General features: G+C 46.1%; 1 protein-coding gene across 1 annotated transcript in view; it reads left to right on the top strand.

Annotated features, from left to right (window-relative positions):
• The window catches only part of MAP4K5 (mitogen-activated protein kinase kinase kinase kinase 5), a 354,391-nt gene that overhangs the window by 90,449 nt on the left and 240,679 nt on the right, over nt 1–23,263 (top strand). Inside the window, exon 3 of the mRNA XM_030214063.1 lies at nt 18,869–18,959. Within this exon, the coding sequence (XP_030069923.1) occupies nt 18,869–18,959 (91 nt within the window). The remainder of the gene's footprint in view (nt 1–18,868; nt 18,960–23,263) is intronic.

Genomic DNA, 23,263 nt, shown 5'->3' with positions numbered 1-23,263 from the left:
TTAAACGCTCCCATGGCAGGAAATGATGTAACCGATGTTGTAATAACATCGAGGTAATGGGAAATCTAAGGAAACCCCGAAACATTTAAATGAAGTAGCTAGAAGCAAAAGTATACTCAGCATATAAAGCGTATCAGAATGAACCCACCAGCCCACCCATAATAATGAAATAATTTAAAACATTTTGGAAATAGTGGCAAAATTTCACACTAACATAACAGTAAAGATTGTAAAAATTGTCTAATAAACAGTCAATCAAATGATGGTGTTCCATTCAATTAAGTCATTGAGCGCATTCGGGGCAATCGTGTTCAAAAATCCAAAACTGTTCTTTCCTAGTCAAAATACTCTCCATAGAATGTATGCTGCTGATGTTCAGGTCTTCTCAGTATTACCTCATGATGATAATTCTGTTGTAAAAAGTCAAGATTGTATGGAGAAAGTTAGTAAGTTGCTGTTAAACTTAATGAAGACAGATAATTAATGATTAGTAATAAGATGACTGTTCTTCCTAATCTGACCTTGTGGTTGAAGGATAATCTGGTTCCAGTTAAATCATCTGTGAGGAATTTGGGGGTAGTGATTGTCATTTAACCTTTCAGTAGCAAGTAACTAAATCATTCAGACTTGTTTTTATTAAGGATTACGTAGAGCAAAATTAATTCTTTATAGGTTATTCAGAATGCAGCAGCCTGAATGATTAGTAGTGTGGGTACAATTGAGCACACATCTCCTGTGTTTATAAAAAAAACTGCATTAGCTTCCTATTAGGTATCGCATTCAATATAAAATTTTGGTTTTGATTTTTCAAGGATTATTTTGTCCAGCATTTTTGTATTTATCCAATGTGGCACAGCGTTATAAAGCAGAAAGGTGGTTTTGATCTGGTATAGTGAAAGTAAAGCTGTACTTCCAGATCAGGCACGGATACATTATGCCAAAACATCTAAATGTGCATTTTCAGCTACAGGTCCACATTTGTGGAATAATCTCCCAGGCATCTTATGAGTTACTTCTTCCTTGAAGGATTTTAAGAAGGCTTTACAAACATACCTGTTCTTTCAGGCTTTAAATATTTGAAATAAATTTAAGTGAAGGGCAACCCAAAACCACTGCTGTATTTGATATGTTTTGTTTTATGTTTGTTGTATGTTATTTGATTTTATGAATGTATTTTTGTAAACAGTTCAGTTTTTTAAGCAGTATATAAGTTTTACAAATAATCGTTCAACAGCAATATGTAGTGGTTGGGTTTAGGGGCCCTGTTTGCAAGAGACCTTGCACATGGTCTTTGGCCAGTGGGTAGGTACAAATAAAGCTTTATAGTGTTGGATCAAGTTTGCTTTTGACTGAACTGGAAGTCCAAAGGAGGAAGGAGAGACTACTGAAGCAAAAAAAGAAACGGTCAGTACATTGGTTGAATTTGAATTCTGGCAGCTTCCACATAATCCTTTGTACTTTAAACTCAGCTGGAAACAGGTCTGGATCTAGCACCTTGAGCTTTCATTTGTAACTGCCTGACTATTCTATATTCCCTTCAAACCAACTTGAGTTGGTCATTGCAGCGACAGTCCTCTGCCAGAGGCTTTGCCACATGTCTCCTTTTAGAACACCAAAATCATGAGCCCTAAATTTGGCCACCATTTCTTGATAACTGACTTCCCTCTAGGATTGTGATTGCTTATTCCCCAGCATCCACTGCTCTGTTTGACTTGAAAAGTAAAAGACCTGAGTCAGGAATCAGTTTTTCCCTCAATACAGTGTACAGCACTGTTAATGACCCACTGGGCAAGCCTTATTATGTTCCCCATTTCAAAAGATAACTAACTTTGAAAAGAAATCTTGATATTCTCTGGGCTGAAGATTTAGAAATTTTACAGCGCTTACATATGTGCTGTATGATTTAGATAAGTCAAATCTAAGCAAATGACAAATATAGATCACCTGTTTTTATATTGACTATGCAGTGATATAGATTTCTCTCTTCCTCACTCATGTACCTTTATTTTGTGCATTCATATGTTTGAATCCCTCCAAAGCTCAAAACCAAAATGTTTACAGCTATGAGTGGCTAGAAGAATGTACTACAGCCTTGTCACATGTTTGCAATTACAGGTTGTAGACTGTCCAGGAAGCTGGTTCTGGGAATTTTCAGGGCAGTGTACAGGCAGTATAGCATGATTCATCATGGCTTAGTGTTGAAACATCCTTTAATGCATTTGATCTTTAGGTGACATGCAGAGCAAATAGCATAACCTATATCTTTATTAGGTCAAAATTGGTAGTTACACTGGTTTCTATAAATATGTGAAGACAAAACTAGATGTTATAAATTGGATCGTATAAAAAAAAAATAAGAACATGTCGGTTTACATAAATAAGCTACTTTGATCATATCTATTTATTCATCTACTTTGATTTAACAGATATATTGCAAAACAAAATAAGACTTTTAAAAGGTATTCGAGAATGAAGTTAACACTGCATTTTTGATCACTCAATTGTTATTCTATCGAGGGATAACCCTATACTAGCTTGCTCAGACTTAAGGACCATTATTGTGTACTTTACAACAATTTTCAAAAGAAAAGCATGTTTGTAGTTAGCCTTTGAAAATTTTCCCACCAGAGGAAGTGACATCACTGCACAGAATGGCAGCCTAAGATATTTGCTCCAGGCGATACCCCCATATAATAGCATAATGGTTACTAGTGACACAAAAATTTCGGTACTGGGACTCGCTATACTCCTATTGCTATCGAGCTTATATACAGGAATGCGCGGATCGAGTGGTGCAGTTGATTTGTCTAGTTTTGCATATCAAGGAGCAGTGGGGCCTTGAACTACAAGGCCAGAGTTGCAATCACAGGTGATGACACTGGGCATACTTTCAACCCAGAATGTTCAGTCTCCGGACCTATTTGCAGCAGGTGAGGAATTGGCAGATACCTCAGGGGAACCCTTGAAAGAGATCTGTGACTGGCTCAAAGAAATTAAAACAGACTTGAAGGCAGTCCAGGAAGAAATAAGGACACAGAGTGGATTTGTGTTGTGAAATAACAAAATTGGGGCACAGGGTGGAGGAAACGGAGCAGAGAGTAAACGAGCACATGGAGGTGCTTATAACAGTGGATTCTTAGCTCCGGGACCTTCAAACCACCAATCTCTCCCTGATGGACAAATTAGAAGACATCAAAAATAGAAGTAGATGCTATAATTTCCTATTCCTTGGAGTACTGGACACCCTAGCTTACCTGGACTGTGAGAGTGTAGTAAAATCCATTGCAAAGGCACTTCTTGGATCTGACGAGCCCCCATACAATTGGATAGAGCACCCAGGGCACTGGGTGCACCCCACAACAACAAACCTAAAGATATAGTGGCTTGTTTACGCAATATAAAGTTAAGGAGCAAATTTTGCAAGCCACGAGGAAGGCTGTGAACTTCTGGTGGGATTCTTACCCAGTGGAGGGGATTCTTACCCAGTGGAGGTCTACCAAGACCTGGCTTGAGTGACCCTTAAGCGTCAGATGGAACTGTGGCTGGTCACTCAATGGATGTGAGAACTGGGTATTCCGTATAAATGGCTCTATCCATTTGCTCTACAATTCTATAAAAATGGCAAGTAGCACCAGGTCTGAACAATCGAAGAGGTGCAGATAAGATTTGGATATAACCTTCAGATATGCATAAATCTTCAGTAACATAGTAACATAGTAGATGACGGCAGAAAAAGACCTGCATGGTCCATCCGGTCTGCCCAACAAGATAAACTCATATGTGCTACTTTTTGTGTATACCTTACCTTGATTTGTACCTGTTCTTTTCAGGGCACAGACCGTGTAAGTCTGCCCAGCACTATCCCCGCCTCCCGCCACCGGCTCTGCCACCCAATCTCGGCTAAGCTCCTTAGGATCCATTCCTTCTGAACAGGATTCCTTTATGTTTGTCCCACACGTGTTTGAATTCCGTTACCGTTTTCATTTCCACCACCTCCCGCGGGAGGGCATTCCAAGCATCCACTACTCTCACTGTGAAAAAATACTTCCTGACATTTTTTCTTGAGTCTCCCCCCTTCAATCTCATTTCATGTCCTCTCGTTCTACCTCCTTCGCATCTCTGGAAAAGGTTTGTTTGCGGATTAATACTTTTCAAATATTTGAAGGTCTGTATCACCCCTGTTTCTTCTTTCTTCCAGAGTATACATGTTCAGGTCATCAAGTCTCTCCTCATACGTCTTGTAACGCAAATCCCTTACCATTCTTGTAGCTTTTCTTTGCTCTTCAATTCTTTTTACATCCTTCGCAAGGTACGAACTGGCTTCATGCTCGAAATGGCAATGAATCACAAAGGGAAGTGGTCATCTGAAACAGCAAACCTCAGCAAAAGATATGTCTTCCTTAGATGCGACTTGATAGCTGCATTGGCCATGCTGGACTGCTGTATAAAATAAAATGAGTTGGTGCAGATCAGAATGTGCAGGATATTATTAGTACAGTGTTTGGAACTGTATAGACTGTTTGAATATTGCAACTGTTAATAGGTAGTTTATTGGTAGCCAGGTAGATGACATTGGTATTAGTGATGGGGTGGGTGGGGGGGGGGGGGATTTGGGTACACACTTCCTTTTGAAGGATCATTGGGTTTCTTTTGTTATGAAAAGCCTGGAATGATCCCAAATATGCTTAGTGGGGGGTGGGGGAGTATAGAGATAACAGGAGATGGTTTGTGGGGGGAGGGGGACTGGGGTTCTTCAGTGAGGTGTTATGTAGCGATGCAAGTGATGGGATAAAGGGAAACGGTGGGGGATTTCTGGGGTTGATGTGGCTTTTATTCAAGAGAGACACTTGTTGAGTGGCCATGAAAGGTTACATCAACGTAAAAAATATCCCCTTATATACTTTCCCTTATATACAGTTCAAAGGAAGGTGAAGGGGGTCTTGATAGCTTTTTGTAGAAGGCAGCAGTGGATAATTCAAAAAGTAATATGAGATAAAGAGGGGCAATATTTAATCCTAGTGGCAACTTTGGGATCTGTGGTCTGTAATTTATGCAGTACTTATTCACTGAACACAAAACAAGGATCTTTTTTACGTGTGCTGAGTCAGATGCTCTTACAGCACATACAAGGAACTTTAGTAATGGGGGGGGGGGGGGACTTCAGTCTTATCCTGGATCTGGTCTTAGACAATTCTTCCGGGGATATTCCCAATAATAAGGCTGAGACGGGGGTTCATGGGGGTTGGTGGATATATGGAGGGTGTTTTCCTCACAGGAGAGGGAATATATCTGCTATTCTCCAGTTTACAAATCCAGCTCACATATTGACTTTTGGTTTGGGGATTTATTTCTTCAGAAGAGAGTGATGGCGATCCAGATTTGGCCAAGGACATGGTCTGTTCGCTCCTCCCTGCAGATGGATCGTGCTTTAGAGATCGTGTCTGGTGGTATTAGATACTGACATTTGAGTGATGAAATTTTACAAGATTCCATTAATATGACTCAACTGGAGAAGGAACTTCTAGAATATATACATCATAATGATAATGGGGAAGTGGACCCACTGACCCTGTGGGAGAGGCAGAAAGTGGTTATGAGAGGAAAAATAATAGCTTTGCAGGCTCACTTGAAGGCACAAAAGCTCAGAGCAAGCTATTCAAACCTGGATGGCTGAGTTATGGTTAGAGGCAAAACGTTTAGGTGATTCCTCATCAGTGGGAGAGGAGCTACATTCTCTATGGTTTGTAAATTACAGATGACAGAGGTGGCCACTCATTTGCAGGAAGTTCAACAGACGCACTATGAAGTCACTAATGAAGCAAAGCTGCCTTTTGGCCCATAAATTACAAGAAAGTGGCACAGGCACAGATAAGCTCCATCCGAGCAGAAAACAAGACTATATATACCTCCACGGCAGACATCAGGAAGGTTTTCGCTCAATATTATGAGCAACTTTATACACCTGATGTTGCACCTACAGCTGAGGAGATGTACTTGTATCTGCTTTCTCAGGATATCCCTAAGCTTTCAGTGCCAGAGAGTGAGGCCGTGTCATGTCCCATTGAACTGGAGGAAGTGAAATGAGCGATTAGAAACTTAAGACCAGATGAGTTTACCAGCAAGTATTATAAATGCCTAGGGAAATATTTAGCCCCATTGTTACATAAGGATATTAATTTCTTGGAGGCCAAGGGGGGGAATGCCAGATTCATGGAGGTTTGCAACAATTACAGTTGTCACCAAGCCGGGTAAGGACCCATTATTGTGTGCTTCTTATAGACCTATCTCCCTATTGAATACAGATTATAAACTTTTCACCACGATACTGGCAAGAAGGGTCCAGGAGGTATTACCTTTTTTGATATGTGGACCAATCTGGGTTTGTGGCTGGAAGACAGACATATGATGATGTCCGCAGGGCAGTCCACCTCATTCAACAAGCACACCTAACTAAAACTCCAGTGTTACTACTGTCTCTAGATGCTAAAAAGGCATTTGACAGGGTGCATTGGCCCTTTTTGTTATATCAGATGGGTTTTTCGGGGAGCCTTATGAATTGGCTTACCCAGATACATACTTGCCCAGAAGTTTGCATTAAACAGCACATACACTGCTCCCTTTCAGATGAAGAGGGAGACCCATCGGGGCTGTGCCTTGTCTCCACTACTCTTTGCCTTAGTGATTGAACCATTAGAGCTCTTAAGACAAATCCTAATTTAAAGGGCCTCCAATGGGGAATAGATGAATATAAGGTACAACGTTTTCCTGATGATACCTTCTTAACCTTGATGACCCCAGAGTAATCTCTCTTCCATCTTGAGAGGGAGTTGCAGCACTATGGTACTATCTCAGGGTTTAAGATAAATATGATGAAATCTGACATTTTGAATGTTAACTTTCTAGGAGCTCTAGTATCTTTGTTGAAGAGGTAATATCCTTATAGATGAGCTCCTCACCATATTAGGTATTTGGGTGTAGATCTGACCCCAGGGTCCAGGATCTATATAATGCTAATCTCCCAGGGAAATTGGAGGAGCTATTTTGAGATCTGGACAGGTGGGAAGGTGTTAATATTTCTTGGTTAGGGCAAATAAATGCTGTCAAAATGATATTTCCCATATTGCTGTATCATTTTATGGCCTTGCCCCTTCAGATACCACAGAATTTTTTTTCAAACGGTTACACAGAAGCGTTTTCCATTATATTTGGAATAAATGTTCCCCATGGGTGCAGGCTAGAGCTATGTGTCATCCTAGAAAGCTGGGAGGCATGGCGGTGCCAGACTTCATATCCTGGGTGAGTTAATGGTTGGTTCACCGAATGTGTGGGTGCAGATGGAGCAAAGTTGGCTGAACTCTGTCCCATTGTGAGCTTGTCCCATGGTTGCCTAAAACAGAGCTGCTGGGCTGCATGGGGCAGGTGCCTTGGGGGATGGAAGGGCCACTTCAAACCTGGTATGCCCCTGAAAACTGAACATTGCTGACTACATTACAGGCCCTTTGGCATAAAGAAGGAGCATCATAGTTGGGCAATCCAATTGTTTACAGCAGCACGTTTGACACTGGCTGCAGCATGGAAGAGTGCATTGATTCCATCTAAATCCACCTATCTTAGAAAATTGGACTATCTTTATCTCATTACAGAATTGACAGCAACCAGGACTGGTCAGCTGCTGCACTTTAAAACATATGGGACAAATATTGAACCTGGAGATCTACCTTATCTTCTGCAGGTTTATGAAGAACTGCTGGCTGTAGATTGATACTTACTCCTTACACTATGGACTGGGATTGGCAGGGGGAGAACACCATTTGAGGGATCTGAGGGGGTAGGCTGGGATTGTGGGGGTTAGGTAAAGATGATGTCTGATACCTAAGATTATGTATTATCTATTTCAATAAAAATTTATTAAAAAAAAAAAAGAATTTTCCCACCAAAACTATACAATTAAAAGTGCTAATTTTATGCAGTTTTATCTAGAAAATATAAATGTAACGTTTTGAAAAATTCTGTGCAAAAAATTTCAAATTTCTGTGCATAAAATTTGTAAATTCTGTAAGCTTGTCATAATTTAAACCAATATTACAGCCACCCCCCCCCCCCGTACACAGATACCATCTATATTTTTCCCAGCCCCCTCCAAGTACCCATAGCATCCATAGTTTTCCAGCCACCTCCTTGCACCCACACATGGCATCCACCATTGCAGCCCCGTTCCTCCCTCCCCCCCAACACGTAGCATCCACTTTTTTTTTTGTATAGCCCTGCCTCCCACCCACACATAGAACATCCAACTTTTTTTTTTAGCCCCCTCCCTCCACCCACATCATCCACCTTATTTTATTATTCTCCGAGGACAAGCAGGCTGCTTGTTCTCACTGATGGGTGACGTCCACGGCAGCCCCTCCAATCGGAAACTTCACTAGCAAAGTCCTTTGCTAGTCCTCGCGCGCCCGCGCAGCCGTCTTCCCGCCCGAAACCGGCTCGAGCCGGCCAGTCTTCTTTTGTCCGCACTCGGTACGGTCGTGTTTTCGCCGTGTCGAGCCCCGGAAAGTCGACCTCGCGCGTCCAAATTTATTTTGACGTGTTTTTTCTTCTGAAAAGTCTTTCAAGTGTCGGGAAGTGCTCCGGAAACCCCCCCAACGGGTTTCGTGTTAATCCTCCCCGTACTTCCAGCTTTTGCCCCGATAAGTTTTCTTTCGTCGTCGGGGTAGGCCTCTTTTCGGCCTCGGTCGAGATTGTCTCCCTTACAAATTTTTTGGTGCTCTTTTTCCGTCATTTCGGACTTTGATTTCGCCGGCGCGATTTTTCCGCCCATGACATCGAAGCCTTCCAGCGGCTTCAAGAAGTGCACCCAGTGCGCCCGGGTTATCTCGCTCACTGATCGACACTCGTCGTGTCTTCAGTGTCTGGGGGCCGAGCACCGCCCTCAGAACTGCAGTCTGTGTTCCCTGCTTCAAAGGCGGACTCAGGTAGCGAGACTAGCCCAGTGGAACGTGTTGTTCTCGGGCTCTTCGTCGGCATCGGCACCAGGATCTTCGAGTGCATCGACGTCGTCAGCGTCCAGACCATCTTCCTCGGCCGCCCCTGCATCGAGTGCATCGAGTGCATCGAGGCATCGGGCCTCTGCATCGGCGCCGAGACATCCGATAGCTGCATCGACGTCGGTGGTACCGGGACCTCGTCTGCTGATGTCGTCGGACGGTGGTGCATCGTCAGGAGTGCAGGTGAGGGCTGTCCATTCCCCTGCTGGTGGCGGAGAGCCTTCGGGTGGGTCTCCTCCTACCCTGAGGGCTCCTGCGGTACAGCCCCCCCGAGACCGACCTCCTTCGGCCTCGGCCCCGAGGAAGCGACGGCTGGATTCTACGTCCTCCTCGTCGGTGCCGGGGAGCTCCGGTGACATGCTTCGGAAGAAATCGAAGAAGCATCGACACTGGTCGCCTCCCCGCGTCGGCACCGAGAGCTCTGGGTCGCCGAGGGAGTCGGCACCCAGCAGGCATCGGCACCGAGAGGACCGCTCACCCTCTGTTCAAGAGGTGTCGATGCGCTCCACTCTGGACAGCCCGGAACAGCCTCCTCGCCCGGAACAGGTTCTGACGTCGACGCCTGCATCGACCTCTTTGCCTTTCTCTGCAGCCGCTCTGAACGAGAGCCTCCGGGCCGTTCTCCCAGAGATTCTGGGAGAGCTGTTGCGCCCTACCCCTCCGGTACCGGCGGTGCTTGCGCCTCCGGTACCGTCGAGCGTGGCGCCGGCTGGCCCATCGCCCGGGGTGAGGTCCCCGACGTCGGTACCGCGTGCGGTACCGACTGCGGCCACCTCCCAGGAGGGCTCACCGACTACGTCGGCGGAGGGAGCTTCGCCGATGCGGGCCAGGGAGTCTACCTCTCGACGCCCCCATCGTGGACGTGGCTCCACTGAGTCGAGCCGGGCGAGGTTGCAGACACAGGTTCGTGAACTTGTGTCTGACACCGAGGGTGAGGCCTCGTGGGAGGAAGAAGAAGACCCCAGATATTTCTCTGACGAGGAGTCTGAGGGTCTTCCTTCTGATCCCACTCCCTCTCCTGAAAGACAGCTTTCTCCTCCTGAGAGTCTGTCTTTCGCTTCCTTTGTCCGGGAGATGTCTACGGCCATCCCCTTCCCGGTGGTTGTGGAGGACGAGCCCAGGGCTGAAATGTTTGAGCTCCTGGACTATCCTTCTCCACCTAAGGAAGCGTCCACTGTTCCCTTGCACCATGTCCTAAAAAAGACATTGCTTGCGAACTGGACAAAACCTCTAACTAATCCCCACATCCCCAAGAAGATCGAGTCCCAGTACCGGATCCATGGGGACCCAGATCTGATGCGCACCCAGTTGCCTCATGATTCTGGAGTTGTGGATCTGGCCCTAAAGAAGGCTAAGAGTTCTAGGGAGCATGCTTCGGCGCCCCCGGGCAAGGACTCTAGAACCTTAGACTCCTTTGGGAGGAAGGCCTACCATTCCTCTATGCTCGTGGCCAAAATCCAGTCTTACCAGCTCTACACGAGCATACACATGCGGAACAATGTGCGGCAGTTGGCGGGCTTGGTTGATGCTCTTCCCCCTGAGCAAGCCAAGCCTTTTCAGGAGGTGGTCAGGCAGCTGAAGGCGTGCAGAAAATTCCTGGCCAGAGGGGTGTATGACACCTTTGATGTTGCGTCCAGGGCCGCTGCTCAAGGTGTGGTGATGCGCAGGCTCTCATGGCTGCGTGCCGCCGACCTGGAGAATAGACTCCAGCAGCGGATTGCGGACTCGCCTTGCCGTGCGGACAACATTTTTGGAGAGAAAGTCGAACAGGTGGTAGAGTCTCTCCACCAGCGGGACACCGCATTCGACAAGTTCTCCCGCCGGCAGCCTTCAGCATCTACCTCTACAGGTAGAAGATTTTTCGGGGGAAGGAAGACTGTTCCCTACTCTTCTGGTAAGCGTAGGTACAATCCTCCTTCTCGACAGCCTGCGGCCCAGGCTAAGCCCCAGCGCGCTCGCTCTCGTCAGCAGCGTGCGCCTCAGCCAGGCCCCTCGGCTCCCCAGCAAAAGCAAGGGGCGAGCTTTTGACTGGCTCCAGCAGAGCATAGCCGACATCCAAGTGTCAGTGCCGGGCGACCTACCAGTCGGGGGGAGGTTGAAAGCTTTTCACCAAAGGTGGCCTCTAATAACCTCCGACCAGTGGGTTCTCCAAATAGTCCGGCAAGGATACACCCTCAATTTGGCCTCAAAACCTCCAAATTGTCCACCGGGAGCTCAGTCTTACAGCTTCCAGCACAAGCAGGTACTTGCAGAGGAACTCTCCGCCCTTCTCAGCGCCAATGCGGTCGAGCCTGTGCCATCCGGGCAAGAAGGGCTGGGATTCTATTCCAGGTACTTCCTTGTGGAAAAGAAAACAGGGGGGATGCGTCCCATCCTAGACCTAAGGGCCCTGAACAAATATCTCGTAAAAGAAAAGTTCAGGATGCTTTCCCTGGGCACCCTTCTCCCCATGATTCAGCAAAACGATTGGCTATGCTCTCTGGACTTGAAGGATGCCTACACACACATCCCGATACTGCCAGCTCACAGACAGTATCTGCGATTTCAGTTGGGCACACGCCACTTCCAGTACTGTGTGCTACCCTTTGGGCTCGCCTCTGCGCCCAGGGTGTTCACAAAGTGCCTAGCTGTGGTAGCAGCGGCACTTCGCAGGCTGGGGGTGCACGTGTTCCCATATCTCGACGATTGGCTGGTGAAGAACACATCCGAGGCAGGAGCCCTACAGTCCATGCAGATGACTATTCGCCTCCTGGAGCTACTGGGGTTTGTGATAAATTATCCAAAGTCCCATCTTCTCCCAGTGCAGAAACTCGAATTCATAGGAGCTCTGCTGGACTCTTGGACGGCTCGCGCCTATCTCCCAGAGACGAGGGCCAACAACTTATTGTCCCTCGTCTCGCGGGTGCGAGCGTCCCAGCAGATCACAGCTCGGCAGATGTTGAGATTGCTGGGCCACATGGCCTCCACAGTTCATGTGACTCCCATGGCCCGTCTTCACATGAGATCTGCTCAATGGACCCTAGCCTCCCAGTGGTATCAGGCTGCTGGGGGTCTAGAAGACGTGATCCACCTGTCCACGAGTTTTCTCGAATCCCTGTATTGGTGGACGATTTGGTCCAATTTGACTCTGGGACGTCCTTTCCAAATTCCTCAGCCACAAAAAGTGCTGACAACGGATGCGTCTCTCCTGGGATGGGGAGCTCATGTCGATGGGCTTCACACCCAAGGAAGCTGGTCCCTCCAGGAACGCGGTCTACAGATCAATCTCCTGGAGTTGCGAGCGATCTGGAACGCTCTGAAGGCTTTCAGAGATCGGCTGTCCCATCAAATTATCCAAATTCAGACAGACAACCAGGTTGCCATGTACTATGTCAACAAGCAGGGGGGCACCGGATCTCGCCCCCTGTGTCAGGAAGCCGTCAGCATGTGGCTCTGGGCTCGCCGTCTCGGCATGGTGCTCCAAGCCACATATCTGGCAGGCGTAAACAACAGTCTGGCCGACAGACTGAGCCGGATTATGCAACCTCACGAGTGGTCGCTCAACTCCAGAGTGGTGCGCCAGATCTTCCAAGCGTGGGGCACCCCCTTGGTGGATCTCTTCGCATCTCGAGTGAACCACAAAGTCCCTCAGTTCTGTTCCAGGCTTCAGGCCCCCGGCAGACTGGCATCGGATGCCTTCCTCCTGGATTGGGGGGAGGGCCTGCTGTATGCTTATCCTCCCATTCCTCTGGTGGGGAAGACTTTGTTGAAACTCAAGCAAGACCGAGGCACCATGATTCTGATTGCTCCTTTTTGGCCGCGTCAGATCTGGTTCCCTCTTCTTCTGGAGTTATCCTCCGAAGAACCGTGGAGATTGGAGTGTTTTCCGACCCTCATCACGCAGGACGAAGGGGCTCTTCTGCATCCCAGCCTCCGGTCCCTGGCTCTCACGGCCTGGATGTTGAGAGCGTAGACTTTGCCTCTTTGGGTCTGTCAGAGGGTGTCTCCCGCGTCTTGCTTGCTTCCAGGAAAGATTCCACTAAGAGGAGTTACTTCTTTCTGTGGAGGAGGTTTGCCGTCTGGTGTGACAGCAAGGCCCTAGCTCCTCGCTCTTGTCCTACACAGACCCTGCTTGAATACCTTCTGCACTTGTCTGAGTCTGGTCTCAAGACCAACTCTGTAAGAGTTCACCTTAGCGCAATCAGTGCATACCATTACCATGTGGAAGGTAAGCCGATCTCAGGACAGCCTTTAGTTGTTCGCTTCATGAGAGGTTTGCTTTTGTCAAAGCCCCCTGTCAAGCCTCCTACAGTGTCATGGGATCTCAATGTCGTTCTCACCCAGCTGATGAAACCTCCTTTTGAGCCACTGAATTCCTGCCATCTGAAGTACTTGACCTGGAAGGTCATTTTCTTGGTGGCAGTTACTTCAGCTCGTAGAGTCAGTGAGCTTCAGGCCCTGGTAGCCCAGGCCCCTTACACCAAATTTCATCATAACAGAGTAGTCCTCCGCACTCACCCTAAGTTCTTGCCAAAGGTTGTGTCGGAGTTCCATCTGAACCAGTCAATTGTCTTGCCAACATTCTTTCCCCGTCCTCATTCCTGCCCTGCTGAACGTCAGCTGCACACATTGGACTGCAAGAGAGCATTGGCCTTCTACCTGGAGCGGACACAGCCCCACAGACAGTCCGCCCAATTGTTTGTTTCTTTTGATCCCAATAGGAGGGGAGTGGCTGTAGGGAAACGCACCTTATCCAATTGGCTAGCAGATTGCATTTCCTTCACTTACGCCCAGGCGGGGCTGCCTCTTGAGGGTCATGTCACGGCTCATAATGTTAGAGCCATGGCTGCGTCGGTAGCCCACTTGAAGTCAGCCTCTATTGAAGAAATTTGCAAAGCTGCGACGTGGTCATCCGTCCACACATTCACATCTCATTACTGCCTGCAGCAGGATACCCGACGCGACAGTCGGTTCGGGCAGTCGGTTCTTCAGAACCTGTTTGGGCTTTAGGATCCAACTCCACCCCCCGAGGGCCCTGTTTGTTCTGTTCCAGGCTGCACTCTCAGTTAGTTGGTAAATTTTTTAGGTCAATTTCAGTTATGTCCTCGCCGTTGTGAGGCCCAATTGACCATGGTTATTGTTTTGAGTGAGCCTGGGGGCTAGGGATACCCCATCAGTGAGAACAAGCAGCCTGCTTGTCCTCGGAGAAAGCGAATGCTACATACCTGTAGAAGGTATTCTCCGAGGACAGCAGGCTGATTGTTCTCACAAACCCGCCCGCCTCCCCGTTGGAGTTGTGTCTTCCCTTGAAGTGTATTGTCTTGCTACATACTGGACTGGCCGGCTCGAGCCGGTTTTGGGCGGGAAGACGGCCGCGCATGCGCGGGGCGCGCAAGGACTAGCAAAGGACTTTGCTATTGAAGTTTCCGATTGGAGGGGCTGCCGTGGACGTCACCCATCAGTGAGAACAATCAGCCTGCTGTCCTCTGAGAATACCTTCTACAGGTATGTAGCATTCGCTTTACAGCCCCCTTCACATACCCACGGCATCCACTTTTTTTTTTTTTTTTTACAGCTCCCTTCCTTCCTTTACCCGTAGGCCATCAATATATATTTTTTCAGCCTGCCCCTGCACTCACCCACGAGATAGGGACTGCATGGGAGTACTTCTTTGGGGTAGGAAAGAACCCCACTCTTTCCTGCCCGGCCTGCTTGAAGACTTTGTGGCCATTTTGAAAAAGTGGCAGCATGAGCCAGAGAGTGGGGCTCTTTCTTGCCCCCAAAGAGGCCACTAGACCACTAGGTAGGCCTGGAAGGGTGGCGGGGGAGTCACCAGCCTGCCTGCCTTTGCTGCAGGCTGGGGAGGACCCTCCAAGGCTCTGAGGGGGGGGGGGGGAGGGCAGTGGTGAGGCCAGCTATCCATCCTTGGAGCGCAGAATTCTTCACAGATATGCAGAATTCTGGACGGCTGCAGAGTTCTGTGCAAATTTTACGCTCCACAGTCATGCAGAATTCCAGCAGGAATAATGTGTATGTGTGCTATTCTGTAACTATGTTCATATCTTCAGTAGCATATAATTTGCGGGAGTGCGGCGTACACATGGGTGACATCTGGATGGAGCATAGGTGGAGGAGGTCCACAATTAAGCACAAATCTACCAAAACTAGGTGCGAGCATTTACATCAACTCTATGGCTGACATAAGTGCACGTGCCTAAGTACATATAAACATATGTGCAATTTTGCTAGTGTTCTATAAAGGATTTCCATTATGGAGTATGCATCAATCAAGCACTCTCTAGACACCATATATAGGCACGAGATTGTAGAATTACTTCCTTTGTGCATATTTTCACTCTCATTTTGGGCAAGCAATTTTTTAAAAAGGTTATTTCTTGCTACTTGCATTGTTCTGATTGCCATATGTACTGTTTGTTCTAGTACCTCGCATTTCATTCTATTGATTGTGGGGGGGGGGGGGGGGGGGGGGAGGGAGTTTGCAAGGGATTCTCAATGTCCTTCATATCAGTGTTGCTCTTTGTAAATGTAGCTTTTATATTGTTAAAAGAAACATTTTAGTAAATCTTTTGATCTTGAGCTTAAATGGCCATTAACTCTTGGATCTGGGACCACCTGGGCCCATACAATCCCCCCCCCCCCCCCAAGCCGCTGCTCGCCGTGTCAGCAAGGCAGCAAATCTTCTTCCTGTTGTTGCCGCCAGTCTTCCTCTTTTGGCTTTGCCATGGCAGCAAGAGCCCCAGCTGGTAGGAGCTTCACACCTTTAATCCGGGTCACCTGACCCGCTTTTCAATGACCTGGCTCATACCCCATGAACTATTGCTTCTGTAGCTCAGGCTTTTCGATGCTGCGACAACCCAACGCCACCTGAAAAGACAAGACTACACCACAGATAGTCACACCCACCCATGCAATCCAGATCTACCTGGTTCATACCCCATGAACTATTGCTTCTGTCGCTCAGGTTTTTCGACGCTGCGACAACCCAACACTCGCCACCTGAAAAGACAAGACTACGCCACAGATAGTCACACCCACCCATGCAATCCAGATCTGGGTGGGAGAGTGGGAAAGCCACCTCCGAGAAGCAAGAACTGGCCCTCGGAAGGGGCAAGCATTTAAGGGACATCCATAGCCGGCCTCTTCCCACTCTCCCAGCCAATCTCCAAGTAGACGTGTTCGCAGGCAAGCTGTTTTCCTTTAAATATGCCCAATAGCAGTCACCCAAAACCCCGCTGGACCCACTGTACCAGCCCCCCTCCCCCCAGCCATTAGCCTCTGCACTAGCCTGATCAACAGGCCCAGCCCCTCGGTTAATCGGTGCCCATCGTGACAAGCTTTCAGGCTTGTCTTTTCTGTTACATTTGTGGAAATTACTTCAAAAACTATCCTCTCTGACTATCCAATCTGTCAGAAAGGAGTGCTTTCCAGTTATGTTATCAGCTTGTAAGGCTGTTGTCATAATTAAAACCACCATAATGTTTTTCCACTTATAAAGCAGCATTCAGTGAAAAAATAAACCTTAAATGAAAAATTGCTATATCAAGAAGCTTTTGGTTTTGTTTTCATTTCTCTGTCCACAGTTAGCTGCCAAGCTCCTAGAGTATCGGTGCTCTCTTTTGATGAGAGCAAGGGAGTAAGAAGGATTTTCAAAGCAGTATGAATGTTAAGTGCAAAAGAAATATTTTTTCTAACCATGACTAAATATTTCAGCACAGCTAACTAACTCCCCAGGCAGTTGTACAATAGATGAAGGCTTCAGAATGACTATATTCACACCTTGTTAACTTATGATGATTCAACCACTTGTATTATCCTGAAGCTTTGTTTACATCTTATAGGTATATGACTGTAAGAAATGTAAAACTGTTATTAGCAACCCCTCTCCCATTGGCAGTGATCCCTAAACTTGTCCTGGGGAAACCCAGCCAGTCAGGTTTTCAGGATGTCCACAATGAATATTCATGAGATCAATTTGCATGCACAGCATCCTTGGTATGCAAATCTTTCATGCATATTTATTGTGAATATCTTGAAAATCTGACTGACTGGGGTTCGCCCAGGACAGGGTTGGGAATCACTGCCCTAAGACAACACATAGAAGAACGGAATTCAGAATGGGCTATGCAGATGTTCCACATAAAACACTCATCTTTTAATAGAAAGAGACCATTTTAATTTTACAAGAAAATAGATATCTCCGCAGGAACCTGCATTCCATGGATGGATTGTGTGAGAAAAAGGTCAGGTTCCATTATGTGTACAGAAAGCAGCAATTCAGACTATCAGGAATTAAATAAGTACAGAATATCAGTTAAAGCCAATGTGGAAACTTAAGAGAATAAAACCTTTTTTCCCAAGAAACATCTTCCGCACCCTAGTACAGTCATTAGTGATAAGTCACCTGGACTACTGTAACACTTTATATGCAGGCTGTAAAGAACAGACCATTAAAAAACTCCAAACAGCCCAGAACACCGCAGCCAGACTCATCTTTGGAAAAACTAAATACGAAAGGGCGAAACCTCTAAGAGAGAAACTACATTGGCTACCACTCAAGGAACGAATTGAGTTCAAGATCTGCACAACCGTCCACAAAATCATCCACGCAGATGCCCCACTCTATATGTTAAACCTAGTAGACCTACCGCCTAGAAACGCCAAAAAATCGGCCCGCAAATTCCTCAATCTGAACTTCCTCAGCTGCAAAGGAATTAAATACAAACAGCCATACACTACTACTTTTGCGTATAAAAGCACACAGATCTGGAACGCACTACCCATGGCCCTGAAAACTATAGACAATCTAACCAGCTTTCGCAAATCTTTGAAGACACATCTCTTCAACAAAGCCTACTAAATACATCCTAATAAACCATTCCTTAAACTACTCAGGTGCATCAAAACACCTTTCACAATACCTCACCTAGCACCTTACATCTAAACCATATACCGTATTTTTCGGACTATAAGACGCACTTTTTTCCCCAAAAATTTGGGAGGAAAATGGGGGGTGCGTCTTATAGTCCGAAGGTAGCGTTTTTGGACCGCCGTCCCGTACTTACACGATTCCTTGTTCCCTGGTGGTCTAGTGACGTCGGGGCAGGAAAGAGCCCCCTCTTTCCTGCCCATCGCGCTGCTCTCCGTGCTCCTCACTGCTTTCTGACGGTCTCGGCGATATTCAAAATGGCCGCCGAGATTCTCGGCGGCCATTTTGAATCTCGCCGAGACCGTCAGAAAGCAGTGAGGAGCACGGAGAGCAGCGCGATGGGCAGGAAAGAGGGGGCTCTTTCCTGCCCCGACGTCACTAGACCACCAGGGAACATGGAATCGTGTAAGTATGGGACGGCGGTCCAAAACTCGGACAAGACGCACCGGAGCACCTAGGTTTTAGAGGAGGGAAAAAGGAAAATTTTTTTTTTCCTATTTCCCTCCTCTAAAACCTAGGTGCGTCTTATGGTCCGGTGCGTCTTATAGTCCGAAAAATACGGTACCTTCAACCGATTATTGAATGTATTTAAGATAATGTAAAGACTGCATCATAACAACACTCTGTAAGCCACATTGAGCCTGCAAAAAGGTGGGATAATGTGGGGTACAAATGCAATAAATAATAATAATAATAATGACAATAATAATAATTTTTTCACCAGAAGTATATTCACCACAAGCAAAAGATTTTTTATTAAATCTCCAGATAGTGGTTTGTCTTTAACTGCTGGTGTAAAACTATCTTTCTTTTCATCATATCTTTTCTCACCACTCATATTCATGGCTTTTTTTTTTAATAGACCCTAATCTTTGTCTCTGCATTTTTTTTTTTTCAGGAGATGATTTTTCATTGATAGAACAAGAAATATTTATGGTTAAAGAATGTAAGCACACCAACATTGTGGCCTACTTTGGGAGCTATCTTTGGTAAGGTATTAACTGATTTCAGTGACTTTTATCAGATAATGCTCTGTATGTGAAATATTACCAGATCTTCATTTGAATGCTGCTTTCTCTGCTGTTTTTTTCTACCTCTTTGTCTTTTATTCAGAGGGACCATTACCTGGATGCAAGTTTCACCCGTCCCTAATCACCAAATACAGCCAAGTCAAGATTTGGTGTGATGGAAAATATTTACATTATGAAGAGTTTCTGTAAAAGAATGGGAGCTACTAGAGCAGGGGGACCTCAAATCCAGTCCACAACCCAGCCTGGTTTTCAGGATTTCAATAATGAATATGTATGACATCAGTAAGGAAGCAGTTAATGCAAATAGAATACATATATATTTATTGTGGAAATCCTGAAAGCCAGGCTGGATTGTGGAGCTCTAGGACTGGATTTGAAGACCCCCCCTGTACTAGAGAAATGCTGCAGTGCATACCAAGTTGTCTAGTGTCTTGTTTAAATCTAGAGCAGATTCATACAAGCTTTATGCCAAGAGATCATAAACCATAGCAACATATACATTTGTGGAATGTTAAATATCTGATGAATATATCAACAGTCTTGTGGTAACTATAAAACCAAAGTTGCAAAGAGGCAATAATTGCTGCTGTTGTCTTCCTCAAAGGCCTTTAAACGTGAGGTTTTTCATCAATTTTCTAGTTGTCAGACCAGTAAGTGAAAAAATATACCATTATATCAAATTGTAACTTAAAAACAAAACAAAACATACCACCAAACCTTTCATAACATAAGAGTTAATTCTGACCTAGTAGCTCAGTGGTACTGCTGTGTAGAACTGGATTCTGTTTGTGGGCTTCCTTGGATATGCTGCAGCGGCAGTGTTCACAGCATCTGCTGAGTCAGTGAATCTTTGCCATCACCCATCAGTTACTGCCCGGGTTTAGAATTAATCCGTGTTGGGTTCTGAAGTGAGCAGGAGAAGAATGGAAACTGAATCATGCTCTTCAAAGAACAGACCGAGGACATCCAATATTGAAAACAAGTTTATTGAGTACATGCCCACCTTGGCCTAATGTCTGTATTACCTGGCTTGCTGTGGGTGGCACAGACCTGGTGCCTGGTGCTCGTTCTTTTACAGCTTGCATGCCCAAAACAGTACAAGAAAGGGGCTCTCACAAGGAGACAGCATAGGAAAACCAGGAGGTCCACTTCTTGCAATGCATTTATAGCTCGGTAGAAGGCCCTGATAAGTATTTTTCTCAGGCTGTCAGCACCTGTCACCAAAAAGGGGTATTAGAAGTCTGGTGTATTACTTAGATCACTGCTTCTCAACCTTCTTCTGGAGGTTCACCTGGACAGACAGTTTTTCAGGATGACTCCAATGAATACGTATGAGGTAGATTTTCATGTTCCAGACACCTGTTCTATGCAAACATTTATCATGCATCTATATTGTGGTGATCCTGAAAACCTGACTGTGCCTCCAAGAGGGGGTTGAGAAGTACTGACCTAGACCATTGCTTCCCAAACATGTCCTTAAATTACCCCTAGCTGGTTGGGTTTTCAGGGTATGCACAATGAATATGTCTGACTTGTATTAGCATGCACTGACTTCATTGTATACAGATGTATTTCATACTTTATTCATGGTGGATATTCTGAAAACCTAACTGATTGGAGGGGCCCTTGAGGCAATTTTGGGAACTCCTTTGGTCACTTGAAAAGCACTTCCAGTCATATCTTCCAGTTCATATCTTCTCATAATAGGTACTAGACATCACTTGTAGTAACCAGCCAACAGTCTAGTGCTTCCTGGCGCCAGTCCTGTGTACGAGATCAGATAACTGGGGGAGGGATGGGTCCATTGAGGGTGGCCAGTAGTTACATTTGGGAATGAGAACACATGCACAATATCAAAGCCATTTATCCGGCTAACTTCAGGACTTAAGTTTTCACTTCAAATTTTGGGGCCTCCTGACCTGCTAAATTTTTGCTGGCAGCTAAGTTTGCAGCCAAGATTTAACTAGTTCAGAAGGAAGCCTTGGAAGTAGGAGTACTAATATTCAGTGCTATTCCCTTAACTTTAATGGGTTAATTTGACCCCTATGAATAGCAGATCTGGTTAACTTTAATTTGCAATTTTCAGTGACACGAACTTAACTATGTATCTGAATGTTTAATTTTAATTAAATAGTGCGCTTCTGAAAATTGTCCGCACACATTTTACTCTTAGCAAAAGGCTGTGTCATATTGTTTGACCAAGTTACCTACTTGAACTGTTTGCTGGCTCAATTAGGAAAATGGTGGTTGGAGGTCACAGTAGACTTTACATCTTGGTGATGTCATCTGACGGAGTCTGGCACTGAGCATTTACCAATAACTTTCTGAAAGCCTTTGGAAGACCGGGCTGTGCATGTGTACATGTCTTCTCACCCACTGCCACCACATGGGACAAGTGAGTCTCTTTCTTTCCATGGAGCAGTGAGGATGCACTCCCAGTTCTCTCCACAGCTCACGTCTTTGATTTGGATCACTGCCTTGTTTTCTTTATTTTTGTGTACATGCTGTGTGGGTCCAGTATTCTTTTAGTTCACCCTTCCCTTATAGTTTCTAGTCCTTTTCAGCACTTATACATTTTCTTTATTTTTCCGCAGCTTGTCAGCCCTCTTAAGCCTGAGCTAGGGTATTTTTTTTGCCTTATTTTTCACAGTTGAGCTGTTTGATTTCACTTTGGCTATTTTCCCTGACATGTCCCAGTGGTTTTAAAAAGTACTTCTGTTGTGCCAGTATCATGTCACTTACTGACACACACAGTTGGTGCCTGTCATTTTTGGGGCCCAACAATAATGTTTCCCTTGGTGAACTCTGTTGGCAGATGTCTAAAAGAACCATTAGGAGTCATAACAGGACATCAGAACTGTACCATAATTAGTTAACATTGAATTATTCTTATTTTGGTTACTTTATCACATTGTCATTATTGAACGCTTTTCACTACCCTTGATTTCAGCACCTGAAATGTATTGATTACCGATTTTATTCTAATTTACTGTGTACTCTATATACTCTGATTAGAACATTCTTCTGTATTTCTTATTCCGGAAATGGCGATTGCCACTACAGTATTTGTAAGCCACATTGAGCCTGCAAAGAGGTGGGAAAATGTGGGATATAAATGCAGAAAATAAATAAATAAGGAGCAGTGCAAAAATATTTTTGGTGCAGAGAAGTTCATTCTGTCGTCTTCGGCATCAGAAGCGGCATCAGAGGCATTGATCCTAATGTTCTCGGATGCTGGGATGTATCAGAATCGAGGAGGTCCCCCCGTGTTTTGACACCAAGCATCAATAGTATCCATCGGGACCAAGCATCCTCTGACCCAGCCTCAAGGACACAAGGGTTCAACAGCATTTCTGTTGGCGCCAAGGGACCTCAACGTTGGGTGGAGGCCAAGAAGCATTGGCATTGGTCCCTTTTGAACCATGGCACCGGGACGACCAGTATCCAAGAAGCACTCAATTCCTGAGGGTTGCTCACTCTCCCAAGAATTCAGTGCTAGCCTTCATTGGGCCAGGACCAACCTTCCGATACATCCCTGATGCCTTCTATGGATCTGACCACATTGACTGAGGCCCTTTCTGTATTGATGCCTGCCCTCAAGGAGCAGAGCTGGGCTGTCTTCTTGACTGACGTGATGTTGAGGCATTGAGGGCATCCATGTTAGGCTCAATGCCAGTGCAGCCTATTTTGGAGGCCCTTGCGCTGTCTGTTGGCTATTCATTGACAGAGATTAGCTCACAAACTAAATTATTCTCATCCAAACAGACATCTAGGTTGCAATGTACTTACTCCTGCCAGAATTCTGTGCGACTGCGGAGTGCAGAATTTATTCTGAATTCCCCTTCAATATTTCTGTGCAGAATCTGTGCTCTCATGCCCAACACTGCTGCTTGATCCCCACACCTGCTGCTGCCTGCTTTCTGCACTGTCTCCCGCTCACTCGACTCCCCCCCCCCCCCCCGAATCTGCTGCCACCTGTCAATGACACCCCTGCCCGCCTATCTGACCACAGCACGTGCTGGTGGTCTAAGTGGCCTCTTCGGGGGCAGAAAAGTACCCCAGTCTTTCCTGCCCTGCTGCCGCTGCTCTTAGTCTCGCTGCCGTCCTTTTTTAAAATGGTCACCGAGACGTCAAGCAGTACTACTGCTTGAAATCTCGGTGGCCATTTGGAAAAAGCACAGTGATAGGACTAGCAAGAGAGCAGTGGGGCAGGAAAGAGTGGGGTTCTTTTCTGCCCTGAGGAGGTTCTCCCAGTGTGACTC

The sequence above is a fragment of the Microcaecilia unicolor genome, chromosome 9 (assembly GCF_901765095.1).
Source record: "Microcaecilia unicolor chromosome 9, aMicUni1.1, whole genome shotgun sequence".
NCBI lineage: Eukaryota > Metazoa > Chordata > Amphibia > Gymnophiona > Siphonopidae > Microcaecilia > Microcaecilia unicolor.
Note: the sequence above shows the minus strand (reverse complement) of the source record. Positions and strands in the feature narration are given on the sequence as shown.